This window comes from Papio anubis, chromosome 3, assembly GCF_008728515.1.
Source record: "Papio anubis isolate 15944 chromosome 3, Panubis1.0, whole genome shotgun sequence".
Classification (NCBI taxonomy): domain Eukaryota; kingdom Metazoa; phylum Chordata; class Mammalia; order Primates; family Cercopithecidae; genus Papio; species Papio anubis.
In genome coordinates, this window is record NC_044978.1 from 182,987,552 (window position 1) to 183,006,017 (window position 18,466).

General features: G+C 46.6%; 1 protein-coding gene across 1 annotated transcript in view; it reads left to right on the plus strand.

Moving 5' to 3' along the window:
• Window positions 1-1,535: 1,535 nt before the first annotated feature.
• The window catches only part of NELFA (negative elongation factor complex member A), a 28,819-nt gene continuing 11,888 nt past the window's right edge, over window positions 1,536-18,466 (plus strand). Inside the window, exon 1 of the mRNA XM_009201229.3 lies at window positions 1,536-2,533. Coding sequence (XP_009199493.1) covers window positions 2,291-2,533 — 243 coding nt within the window. The 5' untranslated portion in view covers window positions 1,536-2,290. The remainder of the gene's footprint in view (window positions 2,534-18,466) is intronic.

An 18,466-nucleotide genomic window follows, 5' to 3' on the forward strand; every position in this document is an offset into this window, starting at 1 on the left:
TTGAGACGGAGTCTTGCTCTGTCGCCCAGGCTGGAGTGCAGTGGCCAGATCTCAGCTCACTGCAAGCTCCGCCTCCCGGGTTCCCGCCATTCTCCTGCCTCAGCCTCCCGAGTAGCTGGGACTACAGGCGCCGCCACCTCGCCCGGCTAATTTTTTGTGTTTTTAGTAGAGACGGGGTTTCGCCGTGTTAGCCAGGATGGTCTCGATCTCCTGACCTTGTGATCCGCCCGTCTCGGCCTCCCAAAGTGCTGGGATTACAGGCTTGAGCCACCGCGCCCGGCCTTTTTTTTTTTTTTGAGACAGCGTTTTGCTCTTGTGGCCCAGGCTGGAGTGCAATGGCAAAATCTCAGCTCACCGCAGACCTCACCAACCGGGTTCAAGCCATTCTCCTGCCTCAGCCTCCCGAGTAGCTGGGATTACAGGCCTGCCATGCGCCACCATGCCCGGCTAATTTTGTATTTTTAGTAGAGACGAGGTTTCTCCATGTTGGTCAGGCTGGTCTCGACCTCCCGACCTCAGGTGATCCGCCCACCACGGCCTCCCAAAGTGCTGGGATTACAGACACTAGCCACCATGCCTGGCCTAATGATTAAACTTCTTTCAGCACCAGCCCCACTGATGTCACAACTTCACCCATTAGTCAATAACTTGTCTTTGCTGAATTGGATACTAACTTTTAAATCATTTAAAAAATATTCTCTTAAATTTTATGTGCTATTTGCAATGTAATGGTTATCGACATGACACAGTTTTAAGTTTAATCTTCATCATCAACATTTTCTCTATCACTTTCTTCAGTTTAAGCAGTCAACAAAACCGCCGCTCCAGCCCTGATCTGTAGCATTTGCAGGTTTCCACCGTGTGACTTCCGCAGGACTGCCAAGTTCAAGCCGCCAAGGCCAGGGCACTGCTAGCAGCTGGGCTGAGCCCTGTTCTCCCTGCGTTCCCACTGCCCAGTGGCAACAGCTGTGAACGGCGGCAGGCGCATAGCAGTGGAAGAATAAGGAAAAGACCTTTTAAAAAAAGATACTATAATACAGAAGCCAGGCAAGGCGGCCCCGGCCTGTAACCCCAGCACTCTGGGAAGCAGAGGCGGGCGGGCGGATCGCTTGAGCTCAGGAGTTTGAGACCAGCCTGGCCAGCATAGGAAGGCCTCGTCAAAAAGACAAAAGAGTAAAATGAATTTAATAAAATGAGGTTAGCCGGGCGCGGTGGCTCACGCCTGTAATCCCAGCACTTTGGGAGGCCGAGACGGGCGGATCACGAGGTCAGGAGATCGAGACCATCCTGGCTAACACGGTGAAACCCCGTCTCTACTAAAAAATACAAAAAACTAGCCGGGCGAGGTGGCGGGCGCCTGTAGTCCCAGCTACTCGGGAGGCTGAGGCAGGAGAATGACGTGAACCCGGGAGGCGGAGCTTGCAGTGAGCTGAGATCCGGCCACTGCACTCCAGCCTGGGTGATAGAGCGAGACTCCATCTCAAAAAATAAATAAATAAATAAATAAATAATAAAATAAAATAAAATGAGGTTCAACTTTTACTCATGTTTGTACCTAATGACAAGCTCGTAAAACTGAAAAGTTCACTATTGGCTCCTGCTCATAGGCTCCAGGCCGAGTAGGGGCCGGGGCCTCCCTGCACTGCGGGGTCACGGGTGCCCCAGGACCACTCCCCGAGCGCCCTCCGATCCGCATGCTCAGCGCAGCTCAGTTGGCGGCGCGCCACGGGCAGAGCGGGTTCAGCGGGGGACGGAAGCTCAGCGCGGAGACTGGGATCCCGCAGGCTCACTCCGCAGGGCCGCGGCTCCTCTCTGTGCAGGTGCTGGGCCCGCGGGGGCGGGCGACCAGGTCCGCGCCGAGACCCAAGCGGGGAGAAAGCGAAGAGCGGAGGACGGGGCAGGCGCACCGGGAACCTCCGCCCCAACGCACGGCCGCGAGTCTGCGGCACTTGACACCTGCACTGCGAACGCCAGGCCGCATCCCGAGCTCCCAAGCCGCGAATACGCGCGCCCGCTCGTGACGTCATCTTTTGCGGTCTCCCCGAGAGTCGGCAGCGGGCGCCGCCATGATGCGTTACGGAAGCCGATAGTTCTTGCCCGGCGTCACCCCGTCGTTCCGGCTCTCGACGTTGCCACAGAGCTTCCCGGAGACGCGGCCGCCACCCAGAAGCGCTCTCGTTGGAAGCCCCGCTCGTGGGACCCTGCTGCCTGCGCCGCCTCTGCAGCCCGCAGCCCGACGGGCGCCGCCATGTTGGGGTCCTAGCCGGGGGCGCGTAGGTGTCTTCATAAGATGCCGGGGCTGCGACGCGCGCTTTCCCCCAAGATGGCGTCCATGCGGGAGAGCGACACGGGCCTGTGGCTGCACAACAAGCTGGGGGCCACGGACGAGCTGTGGGCGCCGCCCAGTATCGCGTCCCTGCTGACGGCCGCGGTCATCGACAACATCCGTCTCTGCTTCCATGGCCTCTCTTCGGCGGTGAAGCTCAAGTTGCTACTCGGGACGCTGCACCTCCCGCGCCGCACGGTGGACGAGGTGAGGCAGGCGGGGCGCCCCGCGGCCTCCAGATTCCCAACCTTCCCACCTCCGACCCGCACACCCTACTCCTGACCCTGCTCCGGACCCTCCTCGGTCCCTCCCCCACCTTCCCATCCCCCTTCAGACTGTCAGCCTCCCCGGGGTTCTCAGCCTTCACGCCCCCGCCTTCACGCCCCCTCCTCGCTCCTCCCGATCTCTCCCTCCAGTCCTCACCTCCCCCTGGGTCTTCATCCCCCTCCTCGATCCTCATCTCCCACCTCGGTTCTCATCCCCACCCTGGGTTCTCAGCAGTTCCCCCCCGCACCTCCTCGCGCCCTGGGAATCCCCCCCTAGGGTCCTCACCTCCCTACTTTTCGTCCTCACCCCTACCTATGTTTTCACCTCCCCTGGGATCCTCAGCCTCCTCCACGCCGGGCCCCGGGTTCTCACTACGACCCCCAGGTCCTCACTCCCCTCCTTGGGCCCCCGGGTACTCATCCTCCCCCGCCCCCGCCTCCCCCCCCCCCCGTCCTCACCACCCTAATCCCCCACCGTCCCAAAGCGACCGACTTTCGGGGCGGGGGTGCGCCGGCCCCAGCGGGGTCTCCAGTCGGGGACGCAGCCCCAGTGACCTGGGTGAGGGCGGGGGTCCCGAGAGAAACCCACGTGAGGAAGGGGCGGCCTGTGCTCTGTAGCTCCAGTGTCCGCTGACTGCATTTTTTTGTTCTCACCTCGCAAAGACCCCGGCCGCCCGGAGCGCTCTATGTCCATTTTACTCTTTTCTGCACGCCGTTTGGCGTCATTCCAATGAGTGGGTGTGTGAGGTTTGTTTTCTTTTTCCTCAATGTTATATTGTATCTCTTTCCGTGCTAAATAAACCAAGTAGTTTTGCAGACTATTGAAGCCCCGTGGTGGTTTAAACGTTCCCGGCTACTGGCGTATTATATTATAGGTTGTAATTGTTTTTTATTGAGATATGACATGTATGGAAAAGTGCATTTTTGTTCAGTTTCACGAATAATGGTAGCATCGTGAGCCAGTCCTGTGATCCTCACACAGGTGGAGATACAGAACCATGCCTGTTCCTTGGAAGCCTCCCATTGGTAATCACAGCCTTCTTACTTTCCCCTCCCTCATTTTGGAAAGGTGATCATTTCTGTACCATCTCCCCGGTGTTAGCAATTATTTATGCACCCCTGAATGGCACAGCTTGATTGCCTGATTTGGACTTAGTGTGATGGTATCATAGTGTATTTTGTGTGCGGCGTGCATGTGTCCTTTTGGTGGACACCTTGACAGTTTCATCCAAGTTGCAGCTGAGTTGGTTTGATTTTCACTGCTCTGTGGTATTCCTTTGAGCACGAAGCTCTTTATCCATTCTATCACAGTGACACATTTAGCTTATGGCCAGTTGTGTGCTGTTGTAAATAATTCTGTTACTACATTATTGTGATGTGTTGCATCAGGTATTTGGAATCTTGGGATTTCTCTAGGGTATATTATATCTAGGAGTAGAATTGTGGGGATCATAGGATTATGCCAAATTATTTTTCAGAGTGTTTTGTTTTTGTTTTTTTGTTTTGTTTAAGACCGGGTCTGGCGCGCTGTCACCCAGGCTGGAGTGCAGCTGCACAATCATGGCTCACTGCAGCCTTGACCTCCTGGGCTCAGGTGATCTTCCCACCTCAGCCTCCTGAGTAACTGGGAATACAGGGTTTCACCATGCTGCCGAGGCTGGTCTTGAATTCCTGACCTCAAGCAGTCTGCTTGCCCCAGCCTCCTAAAGGGCTGGGATTACAGGTGTGAACCATGACACTCGGCCTGCTTCTTGGTTTTCTGTTTTGAGAATTGTATATTCAAATCTGCTTTTAAATTCTCTTTTTTCCCATTGTTTTGTAAGAGTATCTTTTTTATTATTTATTATAAATGCTAGATGTCAGTCCTTTTTCAGTTACAAATATCTCCCAGTTGTCCTTTGACTTAGCTTCCTGGAATTCTTTTCTTTGTTTTTTTGTTTTTTGACCCCAGGCTGGAGTGCAGTGGCCCGATCTCTGCTCACTGCAAGCTCCACCTCCCAGGTTCACACCATTCTCCTGCCTCAGCCTCCCGAGTAGCTGGGACTACAGGCGCCCGCCACCACACCCAGCTAATTTTTTGTATTTTTACTAGAGATGGGGTTTCACCGTGTTAGCCAGGATAGTCTTGATCTCCTGAACTCGTGATCCACCCACCTCAGCCTCTCAAAGTGCTGGGATTACAGGCGTCAGCCACCATGACTGGCTTTTGTTTTTCATTTTTTGTTTTTTTTTTGAGACAGCGTCTCACTCTGTCACCCAGGCTGGAGTCTAGTGGTATAATCATAGCTCACTTTAACCTTGAACTCCTGGGCTAAAACAGTCCTCCCTCCTCAACCTCTGTACTAGCTGGTACAACAGATACTCTGCCACCACGCCTGGCTAATTTTTGTGCGTGTGTATGAAGATGGTGGGGGGGTCTTACTATATTGCCCAGGCGGGTCTTGAACTAGCCTCAAGTGATCCTCCTGCCTTGGCCTCCCATAGTGTTGGGATTACAGGTGTGATCCGTGCGTCCAGCCTCTTCCTGGAATCGTGGATGAATAGAAACTCCTAGTTTTTACGTAGATGGTGTATTCATCTGCCCACTATCATTGGTGCCTATTGTGTCCCCAAGGGACATGCCCGGAACACTCCCTGGGTTATCTTGGCGTAGCTGTACGGTTTTGCCTTTTGCACTTGAATCTTCAGTCTGTGTGGAATTGATTGTGTGAAGCAGAGAGTCTAATTTTCCACGTGGATGTCCAGTTAGTCCAGCACCGGACGTTGATTGAAATGACTGTCCTTTACCGTTGATCTGCACTGTCACTTCTGCTGTGGATCTGTTTCTGGGCTGTTCTCTGTTCATTTGGTCATTTACATATTGATGTGCTAATAACCCACTAAGTCGGTTCCTGTCACTTTATTTCTAAGTCTTGTTAGCTGACGGAGCAAACTCTCCCACTGTATTTTTCTCTGGGATCATCTTTGGCTATTCTTGTCCCTTCACACGTCTACCTGTGTCTTCTATACTTACTTCTTAAACACATAGAGCCTGCCTGCTGGGATTTTAAGGCTGAGCCGAATTTGCAGTTCCTTCTGGGGTGTTGTCCTCTTTATATTGCATCTTAGAATTTGTGGGTGTGGCAGATCTATTTAGCTGTTCTTTATGATCTCTGTAGAGGCCTTCCATCTCATATATTACCACCTAGTTAGTATTTTCCACGCCGTTGTACATGGGGTCTGTTAGTCTTAGTTTTGACTTGTTGCTGGTTTAAGAAACGCAGTTGAGGCCGGGTGCGGTGGCTCAAGCCTGTAATCCCAGCACTTTGGGAGGCCGAGACGGGCGGATCACCAGCTCAGGAGATCGAGACCATCCTGGCGAACACGGTGAAACCCCGTCTCTACTAAAAAAATACAAAAAACTAGCCGGGCGAGGTGGCGGGCGCCTGTAGTCCCAGCTACTGGGGAGGCTGAGGCAGGAGAATGGCGTAAACCTGGGAGGCAGAGCTTGCAGTGAGCTGAGATCCGGCCACTGCACTCCAGCCTGGGCAACAGAGCGAGACTCCGTCTCAAACAAACAAAAAAACAAAAAAGAAACGCAGTTGATTTTTGTGTTTTGTGTTTTGGTTTTTGTTTTTGAGACGGAGTCTCACTCTGTCACCCAGGCTGGAGTGCAGTGGTGCGATCTCGGCTCACTGCAACCTCTGCTTCCCGACCTCAGGTGATCCACCCACCTCGGCCCCCCAAAGTGCTGGAATTACAGGTGTGAGCCACTGTGCCTGGCCTGATTTTTGGATAATGAGTTTGTGACTAGCATCTGTGCTAAAGTTTTGCTGGTTGCAAAAATTTTTTTCTATAGAATCTTCTTGATTTTTCTGTGCATTTCATATTATTTTTCTTTCTCCAATTACCTTTTGTTTTTTTCTTGTCTCACTGGACTGGCCGGGACCCTCCTTCGATCACACAGGGAGAACTTGGAATGTTTTGCCAGTAAGCATCATGTTCCCTGTTGTTTTTAATAAATACCCTTTATCTAGTTAAGGAAATTATCTTCTTAGAAGACTTGTAAAAAAATCTTTTAATCATGAATTTTTAAAAAATAGCTTTATTAAGATATAATGTATAGCTGGGTGCAGTGGCTCATGCCTGTAATTGCAGCACTTTGGGAGGCCAAGATGGGCGGATTGCTTGAGCCCAGGCATTCGAGATCAGCCTGAGCAATATGGTGAAACCCCGTCTCCATAAAAAATATAAAAATTAGCCACGGGTGGTGGCACATGGCTGTGGTCCCAACTACTTGGGAGGCTGTGGCGAGAGGATCGCTTGAGCCTGGGAGGTTGAGGATGCCGTGAGCCATGATTGCGTCACTGCACTCTGGCCTGGGCTACAGAACAAGACCCTGTCTCCAAAGAAAAAATATATTATTTATATTATTTATGTACCATATAATTATGCCAGATAGTTCACCATTTAAAATGTACAGTTCAGTGCTTTTTAGTATATTTACAGAGTTGATGATCATTCTAGTCAGTTTTCGAACATTTTCATCATCCCCCAAATAAATCCTATGCTCATTAGCATTTCCCCAGTCCTCTTCCTCCCCACTCCTAGGTGACTAGTAATCTACTTTTTGCTTTATAGATTTGTCTATTCAGGATATTTTATATAAATAGAATCATACATTTAATGTAATTTTTTTTTTTTTTTTTTTTTTGAGACAGAGTCTTGCCCTGTCACCAGGCTGGAGTGCAGTGGCGTGATCTCGGCTCACTGCAAGCTCCGCCTCCTGGGCTCACGCCATTCTCCTGCCTCAGCCTCCCGAGTAGCTGGGACTACAGACACGCGCCACCATGCCCAGCTAATTTTTGTATTTTTAGTAGAGATGGGGTTTCACCGTGTTGGCCAGGATGGTCTCCATCTCTTGACCTCGTGATCTGCCCGCCTTGGCCTCCCAAAGTCCAAAGTGCTGGGATTATAGGCGTGAGCCACTGCGCCCTTTATTTCTTCTTAAAAAAAAAAAAAGGGGCCGGGCGCGGTGGCTCAAGCCTGTAATCCCAGCACTTTGGGAGGCCGAGACGGGCGGATCACGAGGTCAGGAGATCGAGACCATCCTGGCTAACATGGTGAAACCCCGTCTCTACTAAAAATACAAAAAAAAACTAGCCGGGCGTGGTGGCGGGCGCCTGTAGTCCCAGCTACTCGGAGGCTGAGGCAGGAGAATGGCGTGAACCTGGGAGGCGGAGCTTGCAGTGAGCCGAGATCGCGCCACTGCACTCCAGCCTGGGTGACACAGCGCGAGACTCCGTCTCAAAAAAAAAAAAAAAAAAAAGGTTGCATGTGCAGAGCATGCAGGTTTGTTGCATAGGTGTACGTGTGCCATGGTTTGCTGGACCTGTTGACCCACCCTTTAAGTTCCCTCCCCTCACTCCCACCCCCAGCAGGCCCTGGTGTGTGTTGTTCCCCTCTGTGTGTCCATGTGTTCTCAATGTTCAGCTGACTCCCGCTTATGAGTGAGAACATGCAGTGTTTCGTTTTCTGTTCCTTTGTTAGTTTGCTGAGGATGGTGGCTTCCAGTTTCATCCATGTCCCTGCAAAGGACAGGATCTCATTGCTTTTTATGGCTGCATAGTATTCCACAGTGTATATGTATCACATTTTCTTTTTTTTTTTTTTTGAGACGGAGTCTCGCTCTGTCACCCAGGCTGGAGTGCAGTGGCCGGATCTCAGCTCACTGCAAGCTCCGCCTCCCGGGTTTACGCCATTCTCCTGCCTCAGCCTCCCGAGTAGCTGGGACTACAGGCGCCCGCCACCTCGCCCGGCTAAGTTTTTGTATTTTTTTTAGTAGAGACGGGGTTTCACTGTGTTAGCCAGGATGGTCTCGATCTCCTGACCTCGTGATCCGCCCATCTCGGCCTCCCAAAGTGCTGGGATTACAGGCTTGAGCCACCGCGCCCGGCCCACATTTTCTTTATCCAGTCCTTCATTGATGGGCATTTGGGTTGGTTCCATGTCCTTGCTATTGTAAGCAGTGCTGCAATAAACATACATGTGCATGTGTCTTTATAGTAGAATGATTTATAATCCTTTGGGTATATACCCAGTAGTGGGATGGCTGGGTCAAATGGTATTTCTGGTGTTAGATCCTTGAGGAATCGCCACACTGTCTTCCACAATGGTTGAACAAATTTACATTCCCACCAACAGTGTAAAAGCCTTCATATTTCTCCACAGCCTCTCCAGCATCTATTGTTTCCTGACTTTTTAATAATTGCCATTCTGAGTGGCATGAGACGGTATCTCGTTGTGGTTTTGATTTGCATTTATCTGAAGTTCAGTGACGTTGAGCTTTTTTTCATGTTTATTGGCCTCGTAAATGTCTTCTTTCGGGAAGTATCTGTTCACTTCTTTTTCCCACTTTTTGATGGCATTGTTTGTTTTTTTCTTATAAATATAAGATCCTCGTAAATTCTGGATATCAGATGGGTAGATTGCAAAAATGTTCTCCCATTCTGTAGGTTGCCTGTTCACTCTGATGATAGTTTCTTTTGCTGTGAGAAGCTCTTTAGTTTTATTAGATTCCATTTGTCAATTTTGGCTTTTTTTGCTGTCGCTTTTGACGTTTTTGTCATGAAGTGGTTGCCCGTGACTGTGTCCTGAGTGGTATTGCCCAGGTTTTCTTCTAGGATTTTTATGGTTTTGGGTTTTACATTTAAGTTTTTAATCCATCTTGAGTTAATTTTTGTATGAGCTGTAAGGAAGGGGTCCAGTTTCAGTTTTCTGCATATGACTAGCCAGTTTTCCCAGCACCATTTACTGACTAGAAGATCCTTTCCCCATTCCTTGTTTTTGTCAGGTTTGTCAAAGATCAGATGGTTGTAGATGTGTAGTGTTACTTCTGAGGTCCCTTTTCTGCTCCATTGGTCTATAGGTCTGTTTTGGTAGCAGTACCATGCTGTTTTGGTTACTGTAGCCTTGTAAGTATAGTTTGAAGTCAGGTAGCGTGATGCCTCCAGCTTTGTTCTTTTTGCTTAGGATTGTCTTGGCGACACGGGATGTTCTTTGATTCCATATGAAATTTAAAATAGTTTTTTCTAATTCTGTGAATAACGTCAATGGTAGTTTGTTAGGAATAGCATTGAATCTGTGAGTTACTTTGGGCAGTATGGCCATTTTCATGATATTGATTCTTCCTATCCATGAGGATGGAATGTTTTTCCGTTTGTTTGTGTCCTCTCTTATTTTCTTTTCTTTTTTTTTTTTTTTTTTTTTCTGAGATAGAGTCTTGCTCTGTCGCCCAGGCTGGAGTGCAGTAGCGTGATCTCGGCTCATTGCAAACTCCACCTCCCGGGTTCACGCCATTCTCCTGCCTCAGCCTCCCGAGTAGCTGGGACTACAGGCGCCTGCCACCACGCCTGGCGAAATTTTTGGATTTTTAGTAGAGATGGCGTTTCACCGTGTTAGCCAGGATGGTCTTGATCTCCTGACCTCCTGATCTGCCTGCCTCGGCCTCCCAAAATGCTGGGATTACAGGCGTGAGCCACCGCGCCCAGCCTTCCCCTGCCCCGCCGCCCGCCAAGACAGAGTGAGACTCTGTCAGCCAGGCTGGAATGCAGTGGCACGAGCCGAGGCTCACTGCAACCTCTGCCTCCCAGGCTCAAGCAATTCTCCTGCCTCAGCCTCCCGAGTAGCTAGGATTACAGGCTTGTGCCACCACGCCCAGCTAATTTGTGTATTTTTAGTAGAGACGGGGTTTCACCATGTTGGCCAGGCTGGTCTCGAACTCCTGACCTCAGGTAATCCGCCTGCCTCGGCCTCCCAAAGTGCTGGGATTATAGGCGTGAGCCACTGTGCCTGGCCCCTCTCTTATTTTCTTGAACAGTGGTTTGTAGTTCTCTTTGAAGAGGTCCTTCACATCCCTTGTTAGCTGTATTCCTAGGTATTTTATTCTCTAGTGATTTTGAATGGGAGTTCATTCATGATTTGACTCTTTGCTTGCCTATTAAAATCACATTAATTGGCCGGGCGCGGTGGCTCACACCTGTAATCCCAGCACTTTGGGAGGCCGAGGCGGGCGGATCACAAGGTCAGGAGATTGAGACCATGGTGAAACCCCGTCTCTACTAAAAATAGAAAAAATTAGCCGGGCGAGGTGGCGGGCGCCTGTAGTCCCAGCTACTCGGGAGGCTGAGGCAGGAGAATGGCGTGAACCCGGGAGGCGGAGCTTGCAGTGAGCCGAGATTGCGCCACTGCACTCCAGCCTGGGCGACAGAGCAAGACTCCGTCTCAAAAAAAAAAAAAAAAAAAATCACATTGATTTTGTATCCTGAGACTTTGTTAAAGTTGCTTATCAGTTCAATAAGTTTTTGGACTGAGTCGATGGGGTTTTCTAAATATAAAATCATGTCATCTGCAAACAGAGACAACTTGATTTCCTCTCTTCCTATTTGAATATTCTTTATTTCTTTCTCTTGCCTAATTGCCCTGGCCAGAACTTCCAATACTATGTTGAATAGGAGTGGTGAGAGAGGGCATCCTTGTCTTGTACCGGTTTTCAAAGAGAGTGCTTCCAGCTTTTGCCCATTCAATATGGTATTGGCTGTGGGTTTGTCCTAAATAGCTCTTGTTATTTTGAGATACGTTCCATTAATGCCTAGCTTCTTGAGAGTTTTTAATATGCAGGGATGTTGAATTTTGTATCAAAGGTCTGTTCCGCATCTGTTGAGATAATCATGTGGTTTTTGTCTTTGGTTATTTATGTGATAGATTATGCTTGCTGATTTGCATATGTTGAACCAGCCTTGCATCCCAGGGATGAAGCCGACTTGATCGTGGTGAATAAGCTTTTCGATGTGCTGCAGGATTCGGTTTGCCGGCATTTTATTGAGGATGTTCACATTGATGTTCATCAGGGATACTGGCCTGAAGTTTCCTTTTTTTGTTGTCTCTTCCCAGTTTTGGTATCAGGATGGTGCTGGCTTCATAAAATGAGTTAGGGAGGAGTCCCTCCTTTTCCATTGTTTGGAATAGTTTCAGAAGGAATGGCACCAGCTCCTCTTTGTATTTCTGGTAGAATTCAGTTGTGAGTCCGTCTGGTACCGGGCTTTTTTTGGTTGGTAGGTTATTACTGCCTCAATTTCAGAGCTTGTTATTGGTCTGTTCAGGGATTCGACTTCTTCCTGATTTAGTTTTGGGAGGGTGTATGCACCCAGGAATTTATCCATTTCTTCTAGATTTTCTAGTTTATTTGTATAGAGGTGTTTATAGTATTCTCTGATGGTAGTTTGTATATCTCTGGAGCCAGTGGTGCTATCACCTTTATTATTATTATTATTATTATTATTATTATTGGTGTCTATTTGATTCTTTTCTCTCTTCTTTATTAGTCTGGCCAGTGTTCTATCCATTTTGTTAATTTTTTCAAAAAACCAGCTCCTGGATTTGTTTATTTATTTTTTTGAAGGGTTTTTCATGTCTCTGTGTCCTTTAATTCTTCTCTGATCTTAGTTATTTCTTTTTTTTCTGTTAGCTTTGGGGTTAATTTGCTCTTGCCTCTCTAGCTCTTTTAATTGTGATGTTAGGGTGTCGATTTGAGATCTTTCTAGCTTTCTAATGTTGGCATTTAGTGCTGTAAATTTCGCTCTTAACACTGCTTTAGCTGTGTCCCAGAGATTCTGGCCCATTGTCTCTTTGTTCTCATTGGTTTCAAAGAAATTCTTGATTTCTGCCCTAATTTCATTATTTACCCAGGAGTCATTCAGGAGCAGGTTGTTCAATTTCCATGAAATTGTGTGGTTTTGAGTGAGTTTCTTAATCTTGAGTTCTAATTTGCACTGTGATCTGAGAGACTGTTGTGATTTAGTTCTTTTGCATTTGCTGAGGAGTATTTTACTTCCAATTATGTGGTTGATTTTAGAATAAGTGCCATGTGGCACTGAGAAAAATACATGTCCTGTTGATTTGGGGTAGAGAGTTCTGTAGACATCTGCTAGGTCCACTTGATCCAGAACTGAGTTCAAGTCCTGAATATCCTTGTTAGTTTTCTGTCTCGTTGATCTAATACTGACAGTGGGGTGTTAAAGTCTCCTCCTGTTATTGTGTGGGAGTCTAAGTCTCTTTGTAGGTCTCTAAGAACTTGTTTTATGAATCTGGGTGCTCCTGTATTGGGTGCATATGTATTTAGGATAGTTAGCTCTTCTTGTTGAATTGTTCCTTTTACCATTGTGTAATGCCCTTCTTGTCTTCTTTGATCTTTGTTGGTTTAAAGTCTGTTTTGTCAGAGACTAGGATTGCAACCCGTTTGTTGTTGTTGTTGTTGTTTGTTGTTTGTTTTTGCTTTCCATTTGCTTAGTAAAGTTTCCTCCATCCCTTTATTTTGAGCCTGTGTATGTCTTTGCATGTAAGATGAGTCTTCTGCATACAGCACACCGATGGGTCTTGACTCCTTATCCAATTTGCCAGTCTATGTCTTTTAATTGGGGCATTTAGCCCATTTACATTTAAGGTTAATATTGTTATGTGTGAATTCGGTCCTGTAATCATGATGCTATCTGGTTATTTTGCACACTAGATGCAGTTTCTTCATAATGTCATTGGTCTTTATATTTTGGTGTGTTTTTTTAGTGGCTGGTACCGGTTTTTCTTTCCATATTTAGTGCTTCTTTCCAGAGCTCTTCCAGGGCAGGGCTGATGGTAACAATATCCCTCAGCATTTGCTTGTCTGGAAAATATTTTATTTCTCCTTCACTTATGAAGCTTAGTTTGGCTGGATATTAAATTCTGGGTTGAAAATTCTTTTCTTTGAGAATGTTGAATATTGGCCCCCAATCTCTTCTGGCTTGTAGAGTTTCTGCAGAGGTCTGCTGTTAGTTAGTCTGATGTACTTCCCTTTGTAGGTGACCTGGCCTTTCTCTCTGGCTGCCCTGAACAGTTTTTCCTTCATTTCGACCTTGGAGAATTTGATGATTATGTGTCTTGGGGTTGATCATCTCATGGAGTATCTTAGTGGAGTTCTCTGTATTTCCCGGATTTGCATGTCGGCCTGTCTTTCTAGGTTGAGGAAGTTCTCCTGGATGATATCCTTAAGTGTGTTTTCTAGCTTGTTTCCATTCTCCCCGTCTCCTTCTGGTACTCCAGTCAGTAGTAGGTTGGGTCTTTTTATGAAGTCCCATATTTTTTAAGGCTTTGTTCGTTCCTTTTCATTCTTTTCTCTCTATTCCTGTCTGCATGTCTTATTTCAGTAAGGTGGTCTTCCAACTCCGATGTCCTTTCTTCCGCTTGCTGGATTCGGCTGTTGATACTTGCGGATGATTCACAAGGTTCTTGTGCTGTGTTTCTCAGCTCCATCAGGTCGTTTATGTTCCTCTCTAAACTGGGTATTCTAGTTAGCAGTTCCTTAACCTTTTATCAAGGTTCTTAGCTTCTTTGCATTGGGATAGAACATGCTCCTTTAGTTCGTTTTTTTGTTTTGTTTTGTTTGTTTGTTTGTTTGTTTGTTTTTACCCATCTTCTGAAGCCTACTTCTGTCAGCTTGTCCATCCAATCCTCCATCTAGTTCTGCGCCCTTGATGGAGAGACATTGTGATCATTTGGAGGAGAAGAGGCACTCTGGCCTTTGGGGTTTTCAGCATTTTTTCGTTGATTCTTTCTCATCTTCATGAGTTTGCCTAGTTTCAGTCTTTGAGGCTGCTGACCCTTGGATGGGGCCTTTTGTTGTGGTTGTTGTTGTTGTTGATGCTGTTGTCATTTTCTGCTCGTTTGTTTTTCCTGCAATAGTCAGGTCCCTCTTCTGTAGGGCTGCTGCAGTTTGCTGGGGGTTCTCTTCAGGCCATTTTCATCTGATTCACTCCCGTGCCTGGAGGTGTCACTAAAGGAGGCTGGAGAACAGCAAAGATGGGCTCCTGCTCCTTCTTCTGGGACCTCTGACCTCGAGGGGCACCAACCTGATGCCAGTAGGATCGCTCCTGTATAGGATGTTAGTGGCTACACCATCTTACATTCTCCATAGTGATTTTTGAGTGTTCAGTCTCTCACATCCTTGCCAACATTTGTTATCTTTTTGATGTAGCCATCCTAGTGGGTATGAACACAAGGGAACTTTAAATTTTATCAAATGCTTAAATATCTATTGACATGTAATTCACCACATTAACAAAATACCTTTAATTATAAACCAACCTTGCATTCCTGAGGTAAACCTAAATTGGTCATTTTATGTTGTTGGATTATATCATCCTGAGGTTTTGTATAGGGATTTTGTATTGTATCTTTGTTCTTGGGTGAGATTGACCTGTAGTTTTACTTACCCAGACTGTCTTTGTTGGATTTTGGTATTGGGGTTATGCTACCCTTAAAAAAAGATTTGTAACGTATCTGGTCTTTTCTTTTTCTTTGGAAAGTTTGTTTACTAATGGAGTGATTTCTTCCTAAATATTTGGTAGAACTTGGTAATGAAGCCTTCTGGACCTGAAATTTACTTTGTGGGAGGATTTTTCGGTATTGATTTTTGTTTTTATGAGTTTTGTTTGTTTGCTTGTTTTAATGCATAGTGTCACTGTCACCCAGGCTGGAGTGAGAGTGATGTGATCATAACTCACTGTAACCTTAAACTCCTAAGCTCAGGTGATCCTCCTTCCTCAACCTGGTGAGCAGCTAAGACTACAGGCATGCACCACCATACCTGCCTACTTTTCTTTTTTTTTTATTTTTTGTAGAGAGAGTGTCTCAAATACCCTTCTGTCATCGAGGCTGGAGTGCCATGGTGTGATCTTGGCTCACTGCAACCTCCACCTTCCAGGCTCAACAATTCTCGTGTTTCAGCCTCCTGAGTAACTGGGATCACAAACGTGCACCACCATGCCCGGCTAATTTTCATATTTTTACTAGAGACGGGCTTTTGCCACGTTGGCCAGTCTGGTCTCAAGCTCTTGACCTCAAGTGATCCACCTGCCTCGGCTGCCCAAATTTCTGGGATTACAGGCACGGGCCAACATGACCAGCCCAACATCTTCTTTGTAAATGTCAAAAGCATGTGTAGTGATTATTTCTTATTTTTTCCCCCTTGATCCATCTCATCAGATGTTTGTTGATTTTATAAGAATTTTCAAAGTACCAGCTTCTGGTTTTGTTGATCTTTGCTTTCTGTTTCACTAATTTTTGCACTAATTTTCTTCTAATTACAGTGTTAGCTACATCCCACAAGTTTTGATAGTCACAACTGTATCAAGTCAAAAATATTTTTATTTTTATTTTTATTTTTATTTTTTATTTTTTATTTTTTTTGAGACGGAGTCTCGCTCTGTCGCCCAGGCTGGAGTGCAGTGGCCAGATCTCAGCTCACTGCAAGCTCCGCCTCCCGGGTTCACGCCATTCTCCTGCCTCAGCCTCCCGAGTAGCTGGGACTACAGGCGCCCGCCACCTCACCCGGCTAGTTTTTTGTATTTTTTTTTAGTAGAGACGGGGTTTCACCTTGTTAGCCAGGATGGTCTCGATCTCCTGACCTCGTGATCTGCCCGTCTCGGCCTCCCAAAGTGCTGGGATTACAGGCTTGAGCCACCGCGCCCGGCCAAAAAAAATATTTTTAAATTTCAATAAGTTCTTCACTGATCCCAGTGTAATTTAGAAATGTTTCTTAATTTTCCTACATTGGAGGGGAAGAGATTTTAGTTTTGTTTTTATTATTAATTTCTAGCTGTATTGAGCTCTTGTCAGAGAATATGGTTTATATTATTTTAGTTGTTTGAAATTTAAGATTTGCTTAATGGCAAAATATATGGTCAGTTTTTGTAAATGTTGCAAGTAAGCTTGCGAATCACATATATTCTCTAGTTTTGAGATCCATTGCTCAGTGGATGTTCATTAGGCCAAATTTCTATAATCATGTTGTACAAATCTATTCTGTTCTTACTGTTGTTTTAAAGGTGTGGTGTCTTACTATGTTGCCCAGGCTGGACTCAAACTCCTCAGCCTCCCAAGTATCACAGGCATGTGCAGCTTGATTTAAATAAAAAAAAAAAAATCAGTGAGAAGAGGATTTGTTGATCTCCCCATTATGATTATGGATTTTTCTATTTTTCCTTCTCAGCTTATGCTGTATATATCTTGGGGCTGTGTTACTAGGTGCATCCAAGTTTATAGTTGTTATAGTTACCATGTGAACTCAACCTTGGATCTTTACATAGAGATCTGTGTATTTAGTAACGTTTTGTTCTTAAAATCTGCTTCTATCTAATATTAATGTAAGTATACCAACTTTATTTTATATGTATTTTTCTTGGACTTTGTCCTTATGTATTTCAAGAAATTGTGATAAAGACTTCATTTAACTAGACTGTGAAAGGACTAGGCCATTCTGGGTAATTTACTTCTCTGAAAAATATTTTTATTTATTTTCTTGGTATTTAAAAAAAGGTTTATAAGACATTCTAATTTAGCTATCTTAGTTTTCTTTTTTCATTTATTTAGGGGTCTGGTACCTTAGGGATATCATTCTGAAAATTAAACTTTTCTACATAAGACCATAGATACAGGGTGACTAGAATAGATGACGGGGCTGGATGTGTTCCACAGTGTATCGGGCCGGATTCTCCAGAGAGACAGAACCAGGAGGGTATACAGACGCACACATGCACACACACCAGGACAGCCAGTGATGTAAGCCCTTAGACTCGAGACCCAGGAAGAGCTGATGTTCCAGCCTGAGTCTGAAGGCTGGAGAAGACCAATCTTCCATCTCAGACGGGCAGGAGTTCCCCTTCCTCGGCATTTTTGTTCTGCTTTGGTTTCCAGTTGATTGGATGAGACCCACTCAACAGGAGGGAGGGCCCTCTGCCTCAGTACAATTCAGATGTTAGTCTCATGTAGAAACATCCTCACAGACACATCTAGAATCACGAGGGACTAACTGTCCAGGTACCCCATGGCCCAGTCAAGTTGACACATAAGGTTAACCTTATACATGGCATCTGCTACAACTTGTGTTTCTGAATGAAATTCTGCAACCAGTTCACTGGTTTTGTAATGTGTGTTTTATTTTTTTTTTTTAGACAGAGTCTTACTCTGTCACCCAGGCTGGAGTGCATTGGCGCCATCTTGGCTCACCACAATCTCCACCTCCCAGGTTCAAGCGATTCTCCTGCCTCACCCTCCCCAGTAGCTGGGATTCCAGGAGTGCACCACCATGCTTGGCTAATTTTTGTATTTTCAGTAGAGACAGGGTTTCGCCATGTTGGACAGGCTGATCTTGAACTCCTGGCCTCAAGTGATCTACCCGCCTCAGCCTCCCAGAGTGCTGGGATTACAGGCATGAGCCCTGTGCCCAGCCAATTTTTAATTTTTTTAAGAAATGAAATCTTGCTCTGTTGCTCAGGCTGGAGTGGAGTAGTGCCATCTTTGTTCACTACAGCCTCGAACCTCTGGGCTCAAATGATCCTCCTACCTCAGCCTCCCGAGTAGCTGGAAGCACAGGTGTGAGCCACTATACCCGACCCTGTCCCTCTTAAAAGCTTAGTAAATAGCAGTCCTTTATACCAGGGACGAGGAAGAGAGATTTTAATGATGTGATAGTTTATTCAGTAAAGGGTACAGAAGTGAGTCAGGGCCCCTGCTCTCTAAGAATTACAGACCTCACAGCATAGGCCCGGGCTGGGCATGGTGGTGGCGCCTGGATTCCCAGCACCGTGGGAAAACGAGGCAGGAGAATCTCTGGGACTGGGGAGGCGGAGGTTGCAGTGAGCTGAGATCCTGTCATTGCACTCCAGCCTGAGTGACAACAGCGAGACTCTGTCTCAAAAAAAAAAAGGCCCCAGGAGCTCGTTCCCCCTTCCACCAGCAAAAGGCACCTTCCATGAAGCCGGAAGGGGCCCCCACCAGGCAGGGAATCTGCCAGCGCCTTGACTGA